General features: G+C 42.6%; 1 protein-coding gene and 1 pseudogene across 1 annotated transcript; both read right to left on the minus strand.

Moving 5' to 3' along the window:
• Positions 1-1,677: 1,677 nt before the first annotated feature.
• Positions 1,678-3,060, minus strand: LOC141370468 (cytochrome c oxidase subunit 7A2, mitochondrial pseudogene; annotated as a pseudogene).
• Positions 3,061-3,199: 139 nt separating this feature from the next.
• On the minus strand, positions 3,200-13,643 carry NDUFC2 (NADH:ubiquinone oxidoreductase subunit C2). The gene is made up of 3 exons (XM_025848451.2): positions 13,472-13,643; positions 6,386-6,529; positions 3,200-3,380 (listed from the first exon to the last, which is right to left on the minus strand). The coding sequence occupies exons 1-3, from the start codon at positions 13,638-13,640 to the stop codon at positions 3,331-3,333; spliced, it is 363 nt and encodes a 120-aa protein (XP_025704236.1). The 5' UTR covers positions 13,641-13,643; the 3' UTR covers positions 3,200-3,330.
• Between the last annotated feature and the right edge of the window lie 9,586 nt (positions 13,644-23,229).

Raw genomic sequence — 23,229 nt, forward strand, 5'->3', positions numbered from 1 at the left:
ATGTTTAAAACAAAGGAACTAGAACAAAAATCCAACTTGATGGGACGCCTGGATGGCTCAGTCGGTTAAGCATCTGCCTTCAGCTCAGGTCATGATCCCGGGGTCCTAGGATTGAGTCCCGCATCAGGCTCCTCGATCAGTGGGGAGCCTGCTTCTCCCTCTGCCTGCCGCTCTCCCTGCTTGTGCTCTCTCTGACAAATAAATAAAAACTTTATTTTTTTAAAAAATTTTAATTATTTATTAATGAGACAGAGAGAGAGAGAGAGAGAGAGGCAGGCAGAGGGAGAAGCAGGCTCCCAAGGAGCAGGGAGCCTGATGCAGGACTCAATCCCACGACCCTGGGATCATGACCTGAGCTGAAGGCAGACACTTAACCATCTGAGCCACCCAGGTGCCCATAAATAAAATCTTTAAAAAAATAAAATCCAACTTGGTGTCAACTTTTCAAAAAAAAAAAAAAAAGAAGAAGAAAGAACAAAAGCGCACTCCTTGACCAGCCCAACTCCTTCAGAGACAGGGGCAGAAGTTCCGCACCGTGTGTCAGCACACCAGGGCCTGGTTTTCGTGGAGGCAATCCGGTATAGCAGAAGTTAAAAAAATCTGGGCTCTTGTGCTGGTTCTACCACTGACCTCTGTGCGCCCCTGGACAACGCATGTCAGCTTTCCGCATTGCCGTTTCCCTGGCAGTAAAACATGGAGCCCAATCCCAGAGCTGTCACCACAGCTCTGATAACCTCTCTTCTCGCGGTGCTGCCGCGCAGCCAGTTTTCCTACAGCTGGCGTTATTTATCCTACTGCGGCAGGCACATGATAGGAATTTACACTGACTTGGTTTTTCAAATTTCTGCTCTCCACAGATCCCTTTAAGTGACAGAAGGCAGACTGTGTGGTGAGGACATGAACAGCTCACTAGCTCTGAGGCAAACTGGAATGGCCTGGAACTGCAGCTGGAAGCAGAGGCGACTTGGTTCTCTGGGATGCTTCCCTGCCTCCCTCGGAGCGCCAGTTTGTGGACTTGGCACCAGGTCACCTTTAGGATGCTTGTTGCTATTCACGACTCCCCTCATGCCTCTCTCCAACTGCGGTGGTGGCCAGGGACTCATGAGGAGCTAGATATTATGTGCCGCTGTGGTATGGCAGAATGCGGGTTTTCTGCATCTGACGAAATGAAACTCACATCCTTTCTCCCTGCAGTCATTCAGCACGTGATCCTGGACGTTATTTAACACATTGGAGCCTAAAATTCCTCATCTCTAAAATGGGATAGTATTACTGACCTCACGATTGTTACGGAAATTAAACAATTCTTTCTCCCACCCTCACCTTGTACTTGGTCGAGCCCTTACTTTTTACCCTCCAGAACTCAGGGACAGCAAAGTCCCTTGGGATGAATGGTTCACACTCTTGTACCTGCCAAGCATGAATGAACAACAGTTCGTTTATATTTGTTGGAGTAGCAATAAAAAAAAAATAAAAACTTGTATTTATCTTTCTTAGCTTCTCAGGCATGATTTGAATAGACATGGAACTCACCTGATTTTGCCCAGAAACCATGTGCTTATATTCATTCTAATTTGAAATCATGCACAGAAATAATCTTACAGATCTCCCAAAACTAACCTGATTATAAAATCTGAGCTTGGAAACTTTTTGAACAAACATTTGGACTCAAAAATTACATTAAGTTTATTGCAGGTAGGTGGGGGTTTTTCCCTTTAATGGCACCAAGTGTAGCTGTAGACAGTGTTAGCTGCTGAGCCCACTTTCTCCAGAGTGATCCAGTACAAGCAAAGTCCCCTCTGCAGTATCAGTCTTCTGTTTTCCTGGTCCTGAGCCTTCTCCATCTGAACCACCCTCTATACTGATTGTTGCAGAGAGCTCAAAAATACAAACCTGACCATGTCATTCCACTAAAACCCTTTAGTGACTTCCCACCACCTAGAGGATCAAGTCCAAATTATTCTGCATGATTCAGAAAACCCTCCATAATCTGGCTTACTTTGTTTTGCTTTCTACTAGAACCAGAATAGGCAAACCTTTTCTGTAATGAGCCATATATTAAATATTTCCAGCTTTGCAGGCCATAAGGTCTCTGTCACAACCACTCAACTCTACCCTTGTAGCATGGAAGCAGCCATTGATATGTAAACAGATAAGCATGGCTGTGTTCCAATAAAACCTACTGGCAACACACAAGATTTGGCTCACAGGCTATTGCTTGCCAACTCAGAGCTAAACTCCCCATTTATTTATTATTTATTTATTTATTTATTTCATGGTAAAGTCTGCTTTATTGGTGGCAGTTAGTATAAGTCAATAAATATTGATCCCCAAAGAAGAACTCATTTATTTATCTGGTCCATAGAGAGCTGAATGAAACTGAACCAACTGCCTGCTGAGATGATAAACTGAAGTCGATCCTGCTTCTTGGGAAATGAAGCCATAGCTAGCTGATATATGGCATATGCTGTTGCACCAACTGTAAGGATCATAGTGGCTCTATACAGGAGGGCATCAGCTACTCCACCCTTTAGATGCACTGGAATTCCATTATCCTCCTGAAATAGCTTTTGTTTCTCTGGAACTTTATTTTCAAACTGCCCGCGTGAAGCAGTACTTATGGTCCTCTGGGCAATCTGACGAAGAGCCAGCAGATTCCACATCTTGGCTCAGTTACTATCCACCAACTGCGACAACCGACCACCAGGAACCTATTTATTTATTTTTTTATAATTTTTTTTTGTCTGAGAGAGTGAGAGAGCGAGCGAGCATGAGAGGGGGTAGGGGCAGAGGGAGAAGCAGGGAGCCCCATGCAGGACTTGATCCCGGGACTCCAGGGTCATGACCTGAGCCGAAGGCAGTCGCTTAACCAACTGAGCCACCCAGGCGCCCTAAACTCCCCATTTTAAATCTGTCAGATGTCTTCTTAAAATTGGGTGAATGGAGGGGCATCTGGGTGGCTCAGTCATTAAGCATCTGCCTTTGGCTCAGGTCATGATCCGAGGCTCCTGGGATCGAGCCCTGCATTGGGCTCCCTGCTCCGCGGGAAGCCTGCTTCTCCCTCTCCCACTCCCCCTGCTTGTGTTCCCTCTCTCGCTGTCTCATAAATAAATAAAATCGTTAAAAAAAAAAATTGGGCAAATGGAAACTGATCATTCTCGGATGAATTATTTTTCTTATGACAAAAATGAAGTCAGTGTTCATGATGACCATTTTAATCATAAGGTGTTAACATACAGATTAACATAAGCTTCAGATATATGGAAACATGTACCACCAAATTCAGAAATAACTGGTATCAGTGAAACCAAAGTAAGCATTTTGGAGACTTCAACGCACTGGATGGAATTCTTCAAGAAATTCACCGTAAGTTTTCTTTTCTATAAAGGGAAAGATCACAAAAAATTTACTTTTAAATTATGTTTCAGAAATCATATTTCCTAAAGAAAAATTAACACTTAATATTTTTATAGACATAAACTCCTAAGAATTTCCTTATGTTCTTGTCCTCAACCATAGTTTGGCAACCACTGAGACATTCCGTTTCACCGGATGAAGGATAACTTTGAAAGAATCTGTGGTGACATCCAGATGGCTGCTTGGAGGGGCAAAGTGCTGCTGGGAGTCCTGACTAAAGGGGTAAAGGAAGGAATGAACAGGGAGGGGCACAGGTCAGCTGGGAGGGCCAGGAGTCAAGGTGGTTAAGCTCCAGGTCCCTGCTGTCAGTGCAGGAGGCTGTTAGCACACCTGCCACTAATCTGCAGCTCAGAGACTGAATGAGGCTGTGAGGCGACACAAGCTCGTGCTGACAGAGGGAGCTAGTGTACAGAGGAGGCAAGAAGCCAGAGGCCGGGGACTGAGGACCGCTCCACCACTGTGTCTCGTGCTTAAGAATCAATATTCCCAAGATTCCAACTCTAACACCCAGCAGTTTTGAGTGTTCCCCATCCCTGATACATCCAGTATTCATGGCTTTGTACTCTAGTCTTTGAACTCTTTGTTGGTTAAAAAAAAAAAAAAAAAGCTGTACCTTTTGATCCACCATAAATATCACATATATGACTGAAGGCTATGGGAATATTAAATAATACAATTTTAGAGCTAAACAGGACCTTAGAGACCATCCTTCCATATAATGAAACTTAAATGCTTAATATTACACATTTATGTGAATAGGAAAATCTATTTAAAATCTATATATTTACAAGTTCAAAAATTTTCTGCATTCATTCATTCACATATGTGCACATCTGTATTATCTGTATATATGTAAAATACAAACAATAAAAGAGTTATATTACAATCAAATTTATAGTTGAAGAGCAATAAGTAGAGTGTGCTGAGGAAATTCCTGTTTGTCACTGGGCCAGGGCTTCTTTGAGATGATATGACTCTCAATCTGGAATCTGCTCAGTGGACAGGTAAATCCAGAATTTGCTCAGTGGACAGGTAAAGATGGAACAAGAGGAGGATTAAGAAGGTACAGGATGGGGGCGCCTGGGTGGCTCAGTCATTAAGCGTCTGCCTGCGGCTCAGGTCATGATCCCAGGGTGCTGGGATCGAGTCCCGCCTATCAGGCTCCTCACTCAGCGGGAAGCCTGCTTCTCCCTCTCCTGCTCCCCCTGCTTGTATTCCCTCTCTCACTGTCTGTCAAATAAATAAATAAAATTTAAAAAAAAAAAGAAAGAAAGAAGGTACAGGGTGTACAAAGTGATACACAGCAAGTTCAGGACACAGCGTTTCATGAGGCAGGTTTTTTTTTTTTTTTTAATCTTTTACTTTTTTTTATTTATTTGAGAGAGACAGATAGCGACAGAGATAGCAAGAGAGAGCATAAACAGGGAGGAGAGGGAGAAGTAGGTTCCCCACTCAGGAGGGAACCCGACATGGGGCTCAATTCAGGACTCTGGGTTCATGACCTCAGCCCAAGGCAGACGCTTACCGACTGAGCCACCCAGGCGCCCCCATCCTGTACCTTCTTAATCCTCCTCTTGTTCCATCTTTACCTGTCCACTGAGCAAATTCCGGATTGAGAGTCATATCATCTCAAAGAAGCCCTGGCCCAGTGACAAACAGGCACTTCCTCAGCACACTCTACTTATTGCTCTTCAACTATAAATTTGATTGTAATATAACTCTTTTATTGTTATTTATTATTTTATTTATTTACAATATATATTATATATATTATATTTATATTAAATAATAATAATAATTTATTATTAAAGGCGGGGTTCTGTGTAGATCAGGTCAGCTATTATTTATTGCTTACTAGCAGAGGCTCTGCACTGGAGGCTGGGGAAACAAAGATGAATTTATAGTCTAGTGAGGGAACAGACTCGTGCATGTCACGTGGTGGATAAAAGGCGTGGGCAAAGTCCTTCTGGCAGGCAATTAGCTCAGCCTGGGGAAATAAGCCCTCCTCAGAGTCTGGATTTTATCCTAAAGGCAATGGGCAGCTACTGTAAGCAATCCCTTTTAGGCATATCCACATTTATCCAGAGACCTGATCTTCGGTAAGGTTGAAGGCAGAGGTGAAACGAACGCTAGTGCAAAAGCAAGAGATTATCAGGGCACAGACCGGGGGAGTGGCAGTGGGAATGGGATGGAGGTTTAGAATTGAAAAATACTTAGGAAGTAGAACAGCAAGACCTGAAGACGAATGAGAATTCAAAGAAAGACTGGAAGATGCTTCCCGGGCTTCTGGCTGGAGGAGCAAGGTGGACAGTAGTGCCACTCTCCGGAGCACAACACAGAACAGGAAGTCTGCACAGGCAGAGGGGACATAAATTCTGTTTGCTGCCTGATGGACACAGAGGTACTAGGCCAGAAACTGGATATACAAATTCAAGAGAAGTCTAGTTGATAGGCAAGGATGTGGGAGTCACCAGAATACTGAAGGTACCTGAAGCCACAGGCAGCTGTAAGATTAACAAGGGGCGCCTCGGTGGCTCAGTCAGTTAAGCCTCTGACTCCTGATTTTGGCTCAGGTCATGATCTCAGGGTCCTGGGACTGAGCCCCACACTGGGCCCTGTGCTCAGCAGGGAATCTGCTTCTTTCCTTCTCCCTCTCCACCCTTGTGCTCGCTCTCTCATTCTCTCTCAAATAAATACATCAACACTTAAAAAAAAAAAAGGACGCTTGGGTGGCTCAGTTGGTTAAGCGTCTGCCTTCAGCTCAGGTCATGATCCCAGGGTCCTCGGATCGAGTCCCGCATCGGACTCCCTGTGTGGCGGGAAGCCTGCTTCTCCCTCTGCTGCTGCTCCCCCCAGCTTGTGAGCTCTCTGACAAATAAATAAATAAATAAAATCTTAAAATAAATAAATTAAAATTTTAAAAAATTAAAAAAAAAGAAAGAGGTTTGCTACAGTTAACTTGAAATACCTTTTTCAGGAAAATCCTCTGGATGTGATTTTACATAAGCAAACATATCATGGTCCTTCACAGCATACATATAGTCTTGACGTTTTAAAAGATAATATCCAATAAAGACAAAGGAAGTAACATATAGGAGCTGGCGATGCAAACCTAAAATTCAAATGACAAATCCCAAAGAAAGCAAAAATCAATGTGTATTTAAAATCAGTTTTGCAGTTCAGACATACAATTTATTATTTCTTCTATCATTCTTAAAAAAAAAAAAAAAGGCTCTTCTACATGGCTCTTTTGAAAAAACAGCCTTGACCTTGATATATCTTCCTAAAGAAATCTGACAATTATGAAAAGCAACATTAAATCTACAAACATAACTATTAATGGAACCCAAGATTTTTTTAAATGCAGGTTTTATAAATTTCCTCAGGAGAAAAGTTGGATTACTACAAAATCCTGAAAACCTAAATTAACTTGTATTCCAGGACCTGTGCAGGATGTGATGTGACAGAGGTGAAGTCCTTTACTATGCTTGAAAAAGCAATTTGGTTTGTCTCCATATACCAATTTATATTGGCATATTTATTGGTTACCAAAGCAACCAGCTACTCTACAAAAAATCAATTCTCTTTTTAACTTCTAAACTTTGTACCATGTGTATGAATTACCTATTCAAAAACTATATTTAAAAAAATCATCCTATAATAATGAGACTGGGGAGGATCAAGTCATGTGATCTAGGGAAAGCCAAAATTTAAATTCTGAAGGGGAGATCCAAAGGTCTGAACTTTATACACAGAAGCATCTTTTTAAAAAGGCTAACTACAAGTTTGATTTTTTTCCTAGAAACATTTATTTAAAATTTAAAACCATATTACTTCATACAGCAAACAGTGCACTTTGATATATCACAGTGTCTTAAAAAGGAAAATAATCAGATTTATTTGGAAAGTTATTTACATCAGCCTAGAATGATTGGCAAGTAACACAGTTACTATGAAACCCAAATTGTTACAAAATGTTTACAAAAAACTATATTCATAGAAATTCTGCAGGTCCACAAAGGGCATCCCCTGAATGGCCCAGAGACCAGTGTGTGGGAACCATGTTGAGTGGGAGTGGGGGGCATCGAGGCACTCTGGTCTGGGTGGTGGGGCAGGCCAAGGGTCTCGCATGGCACTGTCTAGGGGCTCAGCCCTGGGGCTGGGAACCCAAGTCCCCAACAAGGGAGGCCCAGGCAGAGATGGGGTGGGGGTTTGGAGCACAGTGGCATGTGGGCCCCTGGAGCCAGGAGAGGCCCCTCCTCAGGGGGCTGGATTCAGATGTGCTCTGGCGGTGGGGGGTGGAGGGCAGAGGCAGATTAAGTGCACACCAGCCTGATGCATGGGGCCCAAGCAGAAGGCAGGATCCGACCACATGGAAGCTCACGTCAGGTGTCTGCTCCCCTGCAGATTCCAGAGGAGCTCTGACCGGTGACAGGGGCAGGGCTGCTAGCTAAAGGACTGGGATCATGAGGCCCAGGAGGAGCGGACAAGTTTGATTTTCTAGCTATGCCCCAGAATTCTATCCCCAGCCCTCTTCTTATCCCACACGTATTCCTTTGAGGAACTCGTTTATTCCTATAGTTTTATCTTCCGTCCATATACTGGTGACCTGCAAGTGTGTTCAACTCAAACACCCATGCTGAATGACAGATATATCCAAATGTTTGACATGTATGTTCCCCTGAATACCCCCCAAATGAACTTCCTTCCTTCCTATTCATACCTCTTCTTCTTAATTCAGAGAATGATAAGACCATTCACCCAGGAAGTCAAGTCCTGGGTAATAAATACAGTAATCACCCTTTTTTTTTTTTTTAACCCTCATCCCCCCATCCAGTCACTGAGTCCTGTCAAGTCCTTATAAATATTTCCTTGCCTCACTTCAGGGAACTCATCTCTCACTCATACTAACTCCTCTCTCTTTCATCTCATTTTCCATTCCACACTTATCCCAGCCTTTACTCTGTCACTAGAGGAATTTTTACTAAAATACAAACCTAGCTTGTCAGCCCCTTGTTCTTCAACTACACTCAACAGGAGACCAAACTGTTAGATAATGACCTCCCAGGCCCTTCATGAGCTGACTCTTCATCTTCATCTGACACTCCCCGATAACGCACATTGTGCTCCAGCAATGCTGAACTACTTTTAATTCCTCATGCAAATTAGATTCCTTCATGCTTTTTTATGCCACCCACTGGTTATTTTTCTGCCCAGAGACCTCCTCAAGATTCAATTCAGACATCACTTCTGCTAAGAAGTCTTCCCAGAACCTTCCTTAATGGGGTTAACAGAATGAACGCCTCTCAGTTAATATGCAAACTGCTATAGAAATTATTTCCATCTACTACCACGAAAAGCCAATGCTTAATTCATCTTTGTATACCAGCACACAGGTAGCACTTAATAAATTTTAATAAAGGGATAAATGGCCTTGGGCAAGTCAATTTACTACCTTTAAACAAAGGTAATACCTATCATAGCATTCTTACAGCAGTGTTATGTAAACCAAAAGAAAATACATGTAAAAATATTTTGGAAAAATGTATAAAACAATAAAAATGCAAAATATTACTATGATCTGGGACTGGACAGGACCCAGACTCTTTTGCATTTTCCTTTACCCCAAACAGCCATTGGTTCCCCTAATGGGCCACCTGCAATACAGTAAACCAAAGTGTGCTTGGTTCTACTTGTGTGCCACTGGACTACACAAGACCCAGACTCCCTATGCTTACCCATATCCCTCACAGAAGACTTCCTGAATGTTTCCGATGATGATGTCAGTGTCCCAGCCCTAAAGGCATGGTGTGGCCTCCTACCTTGTCTGCCTTTCCCTAACCTCTTCCCTACCTCTCAGTGGTGGTCTCCCTCCCACCACATGCACAACCCCTCCACAATCATTTTCCCTTTCTTTATTAAGTGACTCTAAACTTGGAAGCCATGGTGCTCTTTGCAGAACACCATAAATTACTGATCAATAAAAAAAAAAACCTAGAAATCAACAAATATATTTAATTTTGTGGACTACATTCAGATACCATACCAAGACCTAAATTTTCCAAAGCAACTTAGGGACACCCAGGGAACTCAGGAACTCTGGCCCCTAGCCCTTAGATTAAGGGCTTTATACATCATCTCATCTAGTTTGCACAGACACACGGAGGGAGAGAGCATCCCTATTTCATAGAGAAGGAAATGAACGCTCATGGAGATAAATAACTTCCCCAGAATCAAATGGCTAGTAGGATGGAGGTGGTGTCAAACCTAAAATCATGTGCTCTTGACCACTATGCTCTTCCTCTGGAATAGTCTCGATTTAATCTGTACCTCCTTTGTGCTCCCAAAGTGCTCACTGCTCACCTACTTCTATGAAAATACATTCTCTGTTATACCTAGACCCATAATGGACTGTTTACTTGTCTCTCTGACTCGACTAAGAGCTCTTCAAGGTCAGGGATGGTATTCTTCACCCCATATACCTGGTATGTAATACTGCCTGGCCCAGAGAAAGAGCTCAGTAAATGCTGAACAAACAAAGATACTGTAAACTGCGTAACAACAGCTAAGAAATGGAAACTTTGTCCAGCACCTTCTGTGTGCCAGGCATTTTATCTATAGAATCTCACTTAATTCTCACAACAAATATGCAAGGACTAATTATTCTCATTTTTTTTAAAGATTTATTTGATGGCAAACAGACACATGAAAAAGTGCTCAGCATCACTCGGCATCAGGGAAATAGAAATCAAAACCTTAATGAGATACCACCTCTCACCAGTCAGAATGGCTAAAATTAACAAGTCAGGAAATGACAGATGTTGGCAGGGATGCGTAGAAAGGGGAACCCTCGTACACTGTTGGTGGGAACGCAAGCTGGCGCAGCCGCTCTGGAAAACGGTATGGAGGTTCCTCAAAAAGTTGAAAATAGAGCTACCCTATGACCTAGCAATTGCACTACTGGGTATTTACCCCAAAGATACAAATGTAGTGATCTGAAGGTGCACCTACACCCCAATGTTTATAGCAGCAATGTCCACAATAGCCAAACTATGGAAAGAGCCTAGATGTCCATCAACAGATGAACGGATAAAGAAGATGTGGCATATATATATAATGGAATATTATGCAGCCATCAAAAACCCAAAATCTTGCCATTTGCAATGCCGTGGCTGGAACTAGAAGGTATTATGCTAAGTGAAATAAGTCAATCAGAGAAAGACAGTTATCATATGATCTCACTGATACGAGGAATTTGAGAAATAAGACAGAGAGGATCATAGGGGAAGGGAGTGAAAAATGAAAACAAGACGAAACCAGAGAGGGAGACAAACAATAAGAGACTTTTAATCTCAGGAAACAAACTGAGGGTTGCTGGAGTGGAGGGGGGTGGGAGGGATGGGGTGGCTGGGTGATGGACATTGGGGAGGGTATGTGCTATGATGAGCACTGTGAATTTTCTAAGACTGATGAATCACAGACCTGTACCCCTGAAACAAAAACATTATATGTCAATAAAAAAAAAAAAGATTTATTTAGAGACCAAGAGCAAGAGAGAGCAAGCAAGCGAACACGGGTGGGGGAGATGGAGGGCAGAGGGTAAGAGTCTTGAGAAGACTCCACCCCACACGGCACTCTATCTCACAACCCTGAGGTCACAACCCCAATATCACGACCTGAGCCAAAACCACGAGTCAGATGCTTAACCAACTGTGCCACCCAAGCGCCCCAATTATTCTCATTTTAGAGATGAAGATACTTTTTGCCTCTGAACAGCTTGACCAAGTAACTTGCCCAAGCCAACACAGATAGGAGACAGTGGAGCAAGGCCATTTAGTTCCACAGTGGAGTTCTTTCCATTACAACAAACGACAGGCTTGGGGAAATGTGGAGTGGTGATGAAAAGAAAGAAAACCTCATCTCCCTGAAGACAGAAATAGACAAAGATCACTCCTTTCTGTGGAGAGGGGTCATATCCAAGGGAGATGGGATTTCAATACTATTTGAGCACTGGAAATGCTGAGATTTGGGGAGCTGGGAGCTGGCCTTCAGGCATGACATAGAGCTGGAAGGTGGCAAAAAGAGGCACAAATGAGGTGATTCCTGGTTGCCCGAACCACTGTATTAGCTTTCTTCTTAACTGAGCACCTTGGCTCCAATAGTGCTTTGCATTGACAAAGTTGACCCCCCCCCCTTTTTGAGATTTATTTATTTGACAGAGAGCACGCACGTGCGAGAGCGGGATGGGGGGAGACACAACAGAGGGAGAGAGAATCTCAAGCAGATTCCTCACTGGGCAGAGAGCTGGGCATGTGTGCTCAATCTCACAACCCTGAGATCATGATCTGAGCAGCCACCCAGGCACCCCAAGTTGACCTTCCTTTTAAAACATAAGGCCTCCAGCGGCGCCTGGGTGGCTCAGGCGGTTAAGCATCTGCTTTCGGCTGGGGTTGTGATCCCAGGTCCTGGGATTGAGTCCTGTGTTGGGCTCCTTGCTCAGTGGGGAGCCTGCTTCTCCCTCTGCCTGTTGATCCCCCTGCTTGTATGGTCTTTCTCTCTCTGACAAGTGGATAAATAAAATCTTTAAAAAAATAAAACAAAAAATAAAACGCAAGGCCCAGGGGTACCTGGGTGGCTCAGTCAGTTAAGTGTCTGATACTTGATTTCAGCTCAGGTCATGATCTTGGAGGTTGCTCTCTAAAAATAAATAAATGAAAAATAAAACACAAGGCCTGGGGGTGCCTAGCTGGACCAGTCGGTAGAGCATCCAACTCTTGATCTCAAAGTGGTGAGTTCAAGCCCCACACTGGGCATGGAGCCTACTTACAAAAAACAAACAAAGAAACACAATGCCTGATTACTGCATCTCTCCACTCTGCACCCCTCCCCGCAACAGCTCTCAAAAGCTAAAAAGGTTTCCTGTCTGCCTAGAGAATAAACTGCCATTATCTACCTAAATCTCCTCCTTAGCCTTATCACCCTACCCTGCACACTCAATCATGAAACTCTTCTAGGCTCAGAGGCCCTTGTCTCCATTTACTTCCACTAGCCTCCCATGGGCCTGGAAGGCTCTTCTAGTATTTGCCTGATAAATCAAAGCTAAGTTCAAAGACACCTCTTCCAAAGCTTCCCTCCTGTTTTCCCTTTGGAAATCCATTGCCCTTAGCACAGCTACCATGTCAGCTATTATCTGACAGGAGACCACCGACACACTACTAGAAAATACAGTCCAGGGGCACCTGGGTGGCTCAGTCGGTTAAGCCTCTGCTGCCTTCAGCTCAGGTCATGATCCTGGGGTTGTGGGATCCAGCCCCGCCTCTCTGCTGATCAGGGAGCCTGCTTCTCCCTCTCCTCCCCGCTCGAGCTCTCTCTCTTAAATAAGTAAATAATAAATGAATGGATAGACAGATAGATTGGAATGAATACGGCTCAGAGGTTCAGCCTCTCCTACTCAAAGCAGGAGGGAGGGGGGTCCCCAGACCAGCAGTATCTGGGAGCTTGTTAACAGCAGGCTTCTTTCCAGACCTTCTGAATCAAAATCCACATTTTAACAAGACCCCCAGGTTATTAGTATGCATAGTTAAGTTTGAGAAGCACTGATTTGAATATGCATGTGAGGTCTAAAAACAGGCTACTTCATAGCCATATGACCTTGGGCAAGATGCGTTAACCCCTCTAAATCTCTGTTTCTTCATTCCCCAAAAAGGATTTTGAGGATAAAGACTACCATGCACGTAATGTTAGCAGTGCATGGCACAAAGTATACGCTCATTTTTGCACACACCACAGCGCGAACCAAGAGAGGAGCTGGCAGTCCGGTCCCGGGGCCTTCACAGACTCACTTGTGGGTTCGTGGGTTTCAATGACCTCAGTTTCCTGAAGTGCCAAATGACACTTTGGCCCTACCGGGTTCTGAAGAGCTCACGGGACGCAGATGCCCCAGGGAGGCGAGGCGGGGCCTGCTAGGTGAAAAGGCCCGGACAAACGAAAGCAACCGGCCCGCAGCCCCGCGTCCCCCTCTCCTCCCAGCCGACCCAGCCCGCGCAGCCCTCACCCGCAGACACCACCGGCCTCCGCCGGATCGCGTTATCAAGCAGGCCGGAACAGTAGCCCAAGAAGCCGATGTAGGCAAGCCGCGGGTCGGTCAGCTTGGGCGGGGGAAGGCTCCGGGCCTCATCCGGCAAGAACTGTAAGGGCACTCGGCCCGGCCTTCCGCTCATCATGGTGACGCCGTTTCCCCTTGAGGCCTGGCCTCGGACCGCCAATTACAAAGAAAACCACCAGGACCACTGCCTGGGGGTACGCCGCGAGCTTTCTCCTCCGAGAACGCCGCTGAAGGGCATGGCGCAGGGCGGTGCACAGCCCAAACACTTCCCGGAGCACGCTGCTGCCGGGACCCCGCGCACGAGGTTCCGGGATACTAAATGGCCCACCCTGCTCCAGCTCTTGCCCCCGCTAATTCTGGCAGGTAGGGTTTGGGGGCTTGATGCCGTGGGGTAGGGGGTACACGAATTGAGCAAAACTGAAGAAGACTAGTAGATACTGCTTTTTTTCGCTCCACCTCCCCCACCAGGAATTGCCTCTCCCTCCCCTGATCCTGAATGGTCCGTCTTCCAGAATTTCTTCTGTCTGTATCCAGCACCCACAGGTAGGCTTGATAGATTGTTTCAAGAAACGTAATTAATCGAAATCTCATAAAAGCTAGTTTGCATTTCCTGGGTTTCCCATCGTTCACAGGCACACCTTCCAAAACCTAAAATTAAGGTCCAGCCGGCAACAAAGAATTCAGAAGACACCAGGACCTGATCATTTAGCCAAATTCTTGAAATTTAGCCTGGGTGGCAGCACCCTAAAATTTTTCACCTCTGGGTCTTCAGGTCCTCGCACGTGGCACAAGGAAAAGCTGTAACCTAAAGGTTTGAGGAATGAAAGAAAGAAGGAATTTATAATCTTCTGCCAAGTAATTGTCCAGTCTCTACTTACCTGCCTCCAGTAATGAGGAGCTTCTGTATTTGAACGGCTCTCTTTAGAAAACCCTTTCTGATTTGTCTGAAAATGTGTTCAACATTTTACCTAAATGAATGCTGATCAAATCAGAGGTTAATGCAAAGGTACATGTATAAAAGGTATTGAGCTCCATAGTAGTAGAATTAAATATCAGTTACGAGAGGTTAAAGGAATGGGGGGGGGGCGCTGGATGGCTCAGTCGGTTAAGCGTGTGCCCCCAGCTTGGGTCATGATCTCAGGGTCCTGGGATTGAGCCCCCAGTGGGACTCCCTGCTCAGCGGGGAGCCAGCCTCTCCCTCCCCCCCTGCTGTTCTCCCTGCTTGTGCTCTCTCTCTCTCTCTCTCTGTCAAATAAATAAAGAAAATATTTTTTTAAAAAAAGAGAGTGATTAAAGGATGGACCTTTTGTGCCTATAAAAAGCACTCCCAGATCTATAATATTTCAAGTTAGGATTTCCGGAAGTAAGGTATATTGGGAGTTTCCTGGAGCGCAGAAAATGTTTCAAAGTTTCACATTCTTTGATCCAGTAATTACAGGGCTGGGAATCTGTCCTATGGAAATAGTATGACGTATAAAAAAGCTGTTCTGCAATAAAAAAAAAAACAAAACCCCACAGTGTTTATTTTAAAATTACATCAAAAGACGGAAAGCCACTAAAAATTGTCCACAGTAAGATTATTTTGAATACTAGATGAACTCCTGGCAAACACTTAAAAATATTTAAATGATGTTTACACATTCTTCTCCCCCACATTCTTCTGAGTCCAATTTGGGACATTTTTTTTTTTTAAACAAAACTTAAAAGACAAAAAAATTACAAAGAACAAGGTAACAAATACCCATATTTTATCACCTCGAATTAACAACCATTAATATTTTGTCATATTTATTTCATTTTTTTAAAGATTTATTTATTTATTTGACAAAGAGAAAGCACAAGCAGAGGGAATGGAAGAGGGAGAAGCAGACTCCCCAAGGAGCAGGGAGCCTGATGCAGGGCTCGATCCTGGGACTTGGGGATCATGACCTGAGCCGAAGGCAGGTGCTTAACCCACTGAGCCACCCAGGCGCCCCTTGTCATATTTATTTTTAACCTTTTTTTAAAAAGGAAATAGAACACTGTAGATACAGCTGAATTCCCCTTTCCTTTCTTTCCCAGAGAACCATTATCATGAGTTTAGTGTATATACTTCCAGTTCATTTTTTATATTTTTATATATATTTAGTATTCTGTTATGTGCATTTTTAATTTCTTTTTACCTGAATAGTATAATTCATTGAGCTTCTATTCTCTCACTTTTATCTTTCAATGTAATGATTCATTCCTTTTGACTACCATATAATATTCCATCATATAAATATGTCATATTTTATTTAAATCATTACCTTTTTGATGGATATTTAGATTGTTCTCAATTCCTTGAAAGTCTATACTCTAGTGTCCAGAGAAACTTTTGCATACATGTACCAGGACTAGGAGATGTACAAGAATATTCACAGGAGGAATAGCCATTTGTAATACTCCCAAACTGGAAACGTCTTAAATGTCTATTAAGAACAGAACAGAAAATAAATTGTGGTATTTTCATAGAAAGGTGTATATATGTATTAGTATGATGAATCTCAAAAAAGAGAGTCATGTTAAAAAAGTGAATGAACAATAGGGGAACAACAGGTAAGTTACAGGGGAATATATAATTACATTTGTATAAAGTTCAATATTAAGCAAAAATACATTGGTTAGAGATACACATATTCGTGGTAAAACTGGAAGGAAAAGCAAGAGAAGGATTAACATAAATGTTTAGAATAGTTATCTCTGGGGAAGGAAAAGCACATAGAAGGCCTTTAAGATATTAATACTATTCTCTTTCTAAGCTCTGTCATGGGTCCATGGGTGTACATTTTATTATTATTATTTAAAAAATTTTTTTATTATGTTAATCACCATACATTACATCATTAGTTCTGCATGTAGTGTTCCATGATTCATTGTTTGTGCATAACACCCAGTGCTCCACGCAGAACGTGCGCTCTTTAATACCCATCACCAGGCTAACCCCTCCCCCCACCCCCTCCCCTCTAGAACCCTCCGTTTGTTTTTCAGAGTCCATCGTCTCTCATGGTTTGTCTTCCCCTCCGACTTCATTTTATTATTTTTAACTTTACATATGCATATTACACACTTTTGGATTTATGGTATCTTTAATGTAATAATAAATTTATATTGCTAAATTAAAATTTTAGCTCTTCATTATGGTAAAAATACATAACATTAAATTTACCATCTTAACCATTTTTAAGTGTCTAGTTCAGTAGTGTTAAGTATACTCACGTTGTAGTGCAACATATCTCTAGAACTTCATCCTGCAAAACTGAAGTTCTATACCAATTAAACACTAATTCCTTTTCCCTCCTCCCCCTGGCTTTAGCAACCACCCCTCTACTTTCTGTTTCTATGACTCTGACCTCTGTAGATACTTCCTGTGTGTGGAATTATACAATACTTGTCCTTTCATGACTGGCTTATTTCACTTACTATAATGTCCTTGAAGTTAACCCATGTCATTGCATGTGACAGGATTTTCTTCCTTTTTGAGGCTACATAATATTCCATCACAAAATGCATATACTACAAGATTTTTTTTAAGATTTTTAAAAATATATATTTTTTAAGATTTTATTTATTTATTCATGAGAGACGGAGAGAGAGAGGGAGAGAGAGAGAGAGAGAGAGAGAGAAGCAGAGGGAGAAGCAGGCTCCCAAGGAGCAGGGAGCCCGATGTGGGACTCAATCCCAGGACCCTGGGATCACGACCTGAGCCGAAGGCAGACGCTTAACCATCTGAGCCACCCAGGCGCCCCTAAAAATATTTATTTATTTATTTGAGAGAGAGAGTGAGCACAGTGCACAAACAGGGGGAGAGGCAGAGGGAGAGAAGCAGACTCCCGGCTGAGCATGGAGCCCCACACAGGCCTTGATCTCACAACCCTGAGCTCATGACCTGAGCTGAAATCAAGAGTCTGATGCTTAACTGATTGAACCATCCAGGTGCCTCCTACATTTTCTTAATTTCTTTTCTTTTCTGTTCTTTCCTTTTTTTTTTTTTTTAAGATTTTTATTTATTTATTTGCCAGAGAGAGAGAGAGAGCAAGAGAACACAGCAGGGGGAGTGGCAGGCAGAGGGAGAGGGAGAAGCAGGCTCCAGGCCGAGCAGGGAGCCCAATGCGGGGCTTGATCCCAGGACCCTGAGCTGAAGGCTGACCTGAGCCGAAGGCTGACGCTTAACCGACTGAGCCACCCAGGCATCCCTACTCCTACATTTTCTTTATCTGTTCATCTGTCAATGGACATTTGGGTTGCTTCCAAAACCTCTTTACCTACTATGAGTAGTGCTGCAATGAAAACAGGTATGCAAATATCCCAAGTCCTGCTTTGAATTCTTTTAGATATATACCCAGAAGTGGGATGGCTAAATCATATGGTAATTCTATTTTTTATTTTTCTGAGGAACCTCTGTACTGTTTTCCATAATGGCTGCACCATTTTACATTCTCACAGTGCCTAAGGGTTCCAAGTTCACATCCTTGCCGATACTTGTTGCTTTCTCTTCTTTTGATAATGGCCGTCCTATTAAGTGTGAGATATTATCTCATTGTGGCTTTTTTTTTAAAAGATTTTATTTATTTATTTGACAGAGAGAGAGCACAAGCAGGCAGAGCGGGCAGTCGTTGTGGTTTTGGTTTGCATTTCTCTTATGATTAGTGATGTTGAGCTTCTTTTCATATACCAGCATGTTGGCTGTGTGTGTATCTTATTTGGAGAATTGTCTATTCACGTCCTTTGACCATTTAAAAATCAGGTTGTAGACAAATGGCCATCTTGATTACTATTATTTTGTAATACGTTTTGAAATCGGAAAGTGTGAGGTCTCCAACTTTCTTTTTAAAGATTATTTTGGCAATGTGGTGTCAATAATACTTCTTTCTTTTCCTTTCTTTCTTTCTTCTTTCCTTTCTTTCTTTCTTTTCCTTCTTCCTTCCTTCCTTCCTTTCTCTCTCTCCCTCTCTCTCCCCCCCCCCCCCCCCTTTTTTTTTAATGTAGGCTCCACGCCCAGCATGGAGGCCAACCTGGGGTCTAAACTCAGGACCTTGAGATCAACACCTGAGCTGAGATCAAGAGTTGGATGCTTAACTGACTGAGCCACCCAGGCACCCCCATTTTTTTCTTAAATACATTTTTTAAAAGATTTAGTTTATTTGAGAGGGCGAGAGTACAAGTGGGGCAGAGCAGAGGGAGAGGGAGAAGGAGAGTCCCTGCTGAGCAGGGAGCCTGACCTGGGGCTCAACCCAGGACCCTGAGATCATAACCTGAGCTGAAGGCAGCCGCTTAATGGACTGAGCCACCCAGGCACCCCACCCATTTTTTTTCTTCTTTTGAATTGTCTTTTATTTATTGAGTTGTAGAAATTCTTTTTGTTTTTAAGATTTTATTTATTTATTTGAGAGAGAGAATGAGAGAGAGAGAGAGAGCACATGAAAGAGGGGAGGGTCAGAGGGAGAAGCAGACTCCCTGCCAAGCAGGGAGCCTGATGCGGGACTCGATCCCGGGACTCCAGGATCATGACCCGAGCCGAAGGCAGTCACCTAACCAACTGAGCCACCCAGGCGCCCTGATTTGTAGAAATTCTTTTATCTATTCTGATGCTAATCCCTTGTTACATATGTGGCAGATATCTTTTCCAGATCTGTTGCTTGCCTTTGAACATTATTTATGGAAGAGTTTTTTTTTTTTTTTTTTGGTAATACAGAGGTTTAAAGTACTGATTTAGTCAAATATTTCTCTATGGTCTGGGTTTTTCATACTGTTTAAGAAACCTCTGGAGCGCCTGGGTGGCTCAGTCGTTAAGCGTCTGCCTTCGGCTCAGGTCATGATCTCAGGGTCCTGGGATCGAGCCCTGCATCGGGCTCCCCACTCTGCGGGAAGCCTGCTTCTCCCTCTCCCGCTCCCCCTGCTTGTGTTCCCTCTCTCGCTGTCTCTCTGTCAAATAAATAAATAAAATCTTTAAAAAAAAAAGAAAAGAAACCTTTATTCCATGATCATAAAGACATGATCCTATATTTTCTTCCCAAGTTTTAGTTTTTCATGTTTAAATCTTTAATCCATTTGGATTTTATTTTTGTGTTGAGTGTGTGGAATGTTACATATGAGAACTGACCCAACACCATGTATTAAATAGTTCATCATTTCTCCACCAATAATCAACTCCAATATACATCATGCTCTCAGAAACGCTATGGTCTATCTTCTTTTAAATAAAAAAATAATGTCCAGAGTTGCTGCAATATTACTGCAATACAGCATATACAAACTGAAGGTGTAAAATGTGATGATTTGATACACGTGTGTATTGTGAAATGATTACCACAGAAGGGTGGGTTAATAGCCATGGTCTGTTTCTGAACTCTATTTTGTTTCACATATTTCTTTGCCAAATACTGTACCTATATCATACTAATAACTACAACTTGGTAATATTCTTTTATATCTGGTAGGGTGTGTCCCCCACATTGTTTTTTCAAAAGCTAGCTCACAATAAATGTTAGCAGTTATTACTACTACTTGTACAGTTCTGTTATTCCTTATAATTTTAAAATCACCTTGTCAAATTCCCTGGAAAATCTCATTGGGGGTACTGGTTGGAACTGTAATGAATTTATAAACTAATGTGAGGAGAATTGATATATTTAAAATGCTGAGGGGCACCTGGGTGGCTTAGTCAGTTAAGCTTTGGACTCTTGATTTTGGCTCAGGTCATGAGATCAGGGTTGTGAGATCAAGCCCCGTGAGAGGCTCCATGCTCAGCACAGAGGCTGGTTCTCTCTCTCCCTCTCGCTCTGCTCCTCACCGCGCTCGTGCATGTGCTCTCTTTCAAATCAATCAATCAATCAATCAATCAATCAAATTAAATATGTCCAAAAATAAGTCTTCTTCACACTGGGAAAATTAATAAAAATTTTTCAAGTATAAGGAACAATATCACAAATACCCATATTTTCACCATTGTAACGTTTTGTTGCATTTACCTCAAATCATTATTTCTTGATGTCTATACACACATGCACACATTTGTATATATTCTCCTTCACAAAAATGTAAATAATATAGTACAGAGCTAAAATTCTTCTTGACCTCAATCCTCAGTCCCAGTCTCTTTCCTTCCTTCTTAGAGGCAACCGTGATCCTAAATTCCATATGTATATTAGTGTCCATATTAATACATTTACATTAATAAATGAATTCATGAATAATATAAAACAATTTTTGCATGTGTTTTTTTAAGATTTTATTTATTTATTTGACAGAGAGAGACACAGTGAGAGAAGGAACACAAGCAGGGGGAGTGGAAGAGGGAGAAGCAGGCTTCCGCGGAGCAGGGAGGCCTGACATGGGGCTCGAACCCAGGACCCTGAGATCATGACCTGAGCTGAAGACAGAGCTTAACCGACTGAGCCACCCAGGTGCCCCTGTGTGTGTGGTTTTAAAGCTCTAGACATTTTGTATAAATTACCCCTTAACTTCATGTTCAAGAGTTTCTTTTCTTTATTTTTTTTTTAAAGATTTTATTTATTTATCTGACAGAGAGAGACACAGCGAGAGAGGGAACAGAAGCAGGGGGAGTGAGAGAGGGAGAAGCAGGCCTCCTGAAGAGTAGGGAGCCCAATGCGGGGCTCAATCCCAGGACCCTGGGATCGTGACCTGAGGCGAAGGCAGACGCTTAGCGACTCAGCCACCCAGGCGCCCCCATGTTCATGAGTTTCTTTCTTTTTTTTTTTTATTAGGTTATGTTAATCACCATACATCATTAGTTTTTTTTTAAATTTTTTTATTGTTATGTTAATCACCATATATTACATCATTAGTTTTTGATGTAGTGTTCCATGATTCATTGTTTGCGTATAACACCCAATGCTCCATGCAGAACGTGCCCTCTTTAATACCCATCACCAGGCTAACCCATCCCCCCACACCCTCCCCTCTAGAACCCTCAGTTTGTTTCTCAGAGTCCATAGTCTGTCACGGTTCGTCTCCCCCTCTGATTTCCCCCCCTTCATTTTTCCCTTCCTGCTATCTTCTTTCTTTTTTTTTTTTTTAACATATAATGTATTATTTGTTTCAGAAGTTTAGGTCTGTGATTCAACAGTCTTACACAATTCACAGCGCTCACGCACATACCCTTCCCAATGTCTATCACCCAGCCACCCCATCCCTCCCACCCCCACCACTCCGGAACTCTCAGTTTGTTTCCTGAGATTAAGAATTCCTCATATCAGTGAGATCATATGATACATGTCTTTCTCTGACTTATTTCACTCAGCATAATACCCTCCAGTTCCATCCACGTTGTTGCAAATGGCAAGATTTCATTCCTTTTGATGGCTGCATAATATTCCGTTGTATATATATACCACATCTTCTTTATCCATTCATCGGTCGATGGACATCTTGGCTCTTTCCATAGTTTGGCTATTGTGGACATTGCTGCTGTAAACATCAGGGTGCAGGTACCCCTTCAGATCCCTACATTTGTATCTTTGGGGTAAATACCCAGTAGTGCAATTGCTGGGTCGTAGGGTAGCTCTATTTTAAACTGTTTGAGGAACCTCCATACTGATTTCCAGAGTGGCTGCACCAGCTTGCATTCCCACCAACAGTGTAGGAGGGTTCCCCTTTCTCCATATCCCCGCCAACATCTGTCGTTTCCTGACTTGTTAATTTTAGCCATTCTGACTGGTGTGAGGTGGTATCTCATTGAGGTTTTGATTTGGATTTCCCTGATGCCGAGTGATGCTGAGCACTTTTTCATGTGTCTGTTGGCCATTTGGATGTCTTCTTTGGAAAAATGTCTGTTCATGTCTTCTGCCTATTTCTTGATTGGATCATTTGTTCTTTGGGTATTGAGTTTAAGAAGTTCTTTATAGATTTTGGATACTAGCCCTTTATCTGATATGTCATTTGCGAATATCTTCTCCCATTCTGTCGGTTGTCTTTTGGTTTTGTTGACTGTTTCTTTTGCTGTGCAAAAGCTTTTTATCTTGATGAAGTCCCAATAGTTCATTTTTGCCCTTGCTTCCCTTGCCTTTTGCGATGTTTCTAGGAAGAAGTTGCTGTGGCTGAGGTCGAAGAGGTTGCTGTCTGTGTTCTCCTTTAGGATTTTGATGGACTCCTGTCTCACCTTTAGGTGTTTCAACCATTTTGAGTCTATTTTTGTGTGTGGTGTAAGGAAATGGTCCAGTTTCATTCTTCTGCATGTGGCTGTCCAATTTTCCCAACACCATTTGTTGAAGAGACTGTCTTTTTTCCATTGGGCATTCTTTCCTGCTTTGTCGAAAATTAGTGGACCATAGAGTTGAGGGTCCATTTCTGGGCTCTCTATTCTGTTCCATTGATCTATGTGTCTGTTTTTGTGCCAGTACCATACTGTCCTGATGGTTACAGCTTTGTAATAGAGCTTGAAGTCCGGAATTGTGATGCCACCAGCTTTGCTTTTCTTTTTCAATATTCCTCTGGCTATTCAGGATCTTTTCTGGTTCCATACAAATTTTAGGATTATTTGTTCCATTTCTTTGAAAAAAGTGGATGGTATTTTGATAGGGACTGCATTGAATGTGTAGATTGCTCTAGGTAGCATTGACATCTTCACAATATTTGTTCTTCCAATCCATGAGCATGGAACATTTTTCCATTTCTTTGTGTCTTCCTCAATTTCTTTCATGAGTATTTTATAGTTTTCTGAGTACAGA

This window comes from Callorhinus ursinus, unplaced genomic scaffold (assembly GCF_003265705.2).
Source record: "Callorhinus ursinus isolate GAN/ISIS: 27379988/994484 unplaced genomic scaffold, GSC_fseal_2.0 scaffold35, whole genome shotgun sequence".
Classification (NCBI taxonomy): domain Eukaryota; kingdom Metazoa; phylum Chordata; class Mammalia; order Carnivora; family Otariidae; genus Callorhinus; species Callorhinus ursinus.

Coding starts and splice junctions, on each gene's coding strand:
- NDUFC2 (XM_025848451.2), bottom strand. CDS start 13,640: ATGATGAGCGGAAGGCCGGGCCGAGTGCCCTTACAGTTCTTGCCGGAT. Junction 6,530..13,471: donor GAGGCCGGTGGTGTCTGCGG/GTGAGGGCTGCG, acceptor TTTGAATTTTAG/GTTTGCATCGCCAGCTCCTA. Junction 3,381..6,385: donor AGAGGATTTTCCTGAAAAAG/GTATTTCAAGTT, acceptor TTCCCTTTATAG/AAAAGAAAACTTACGGTGAA.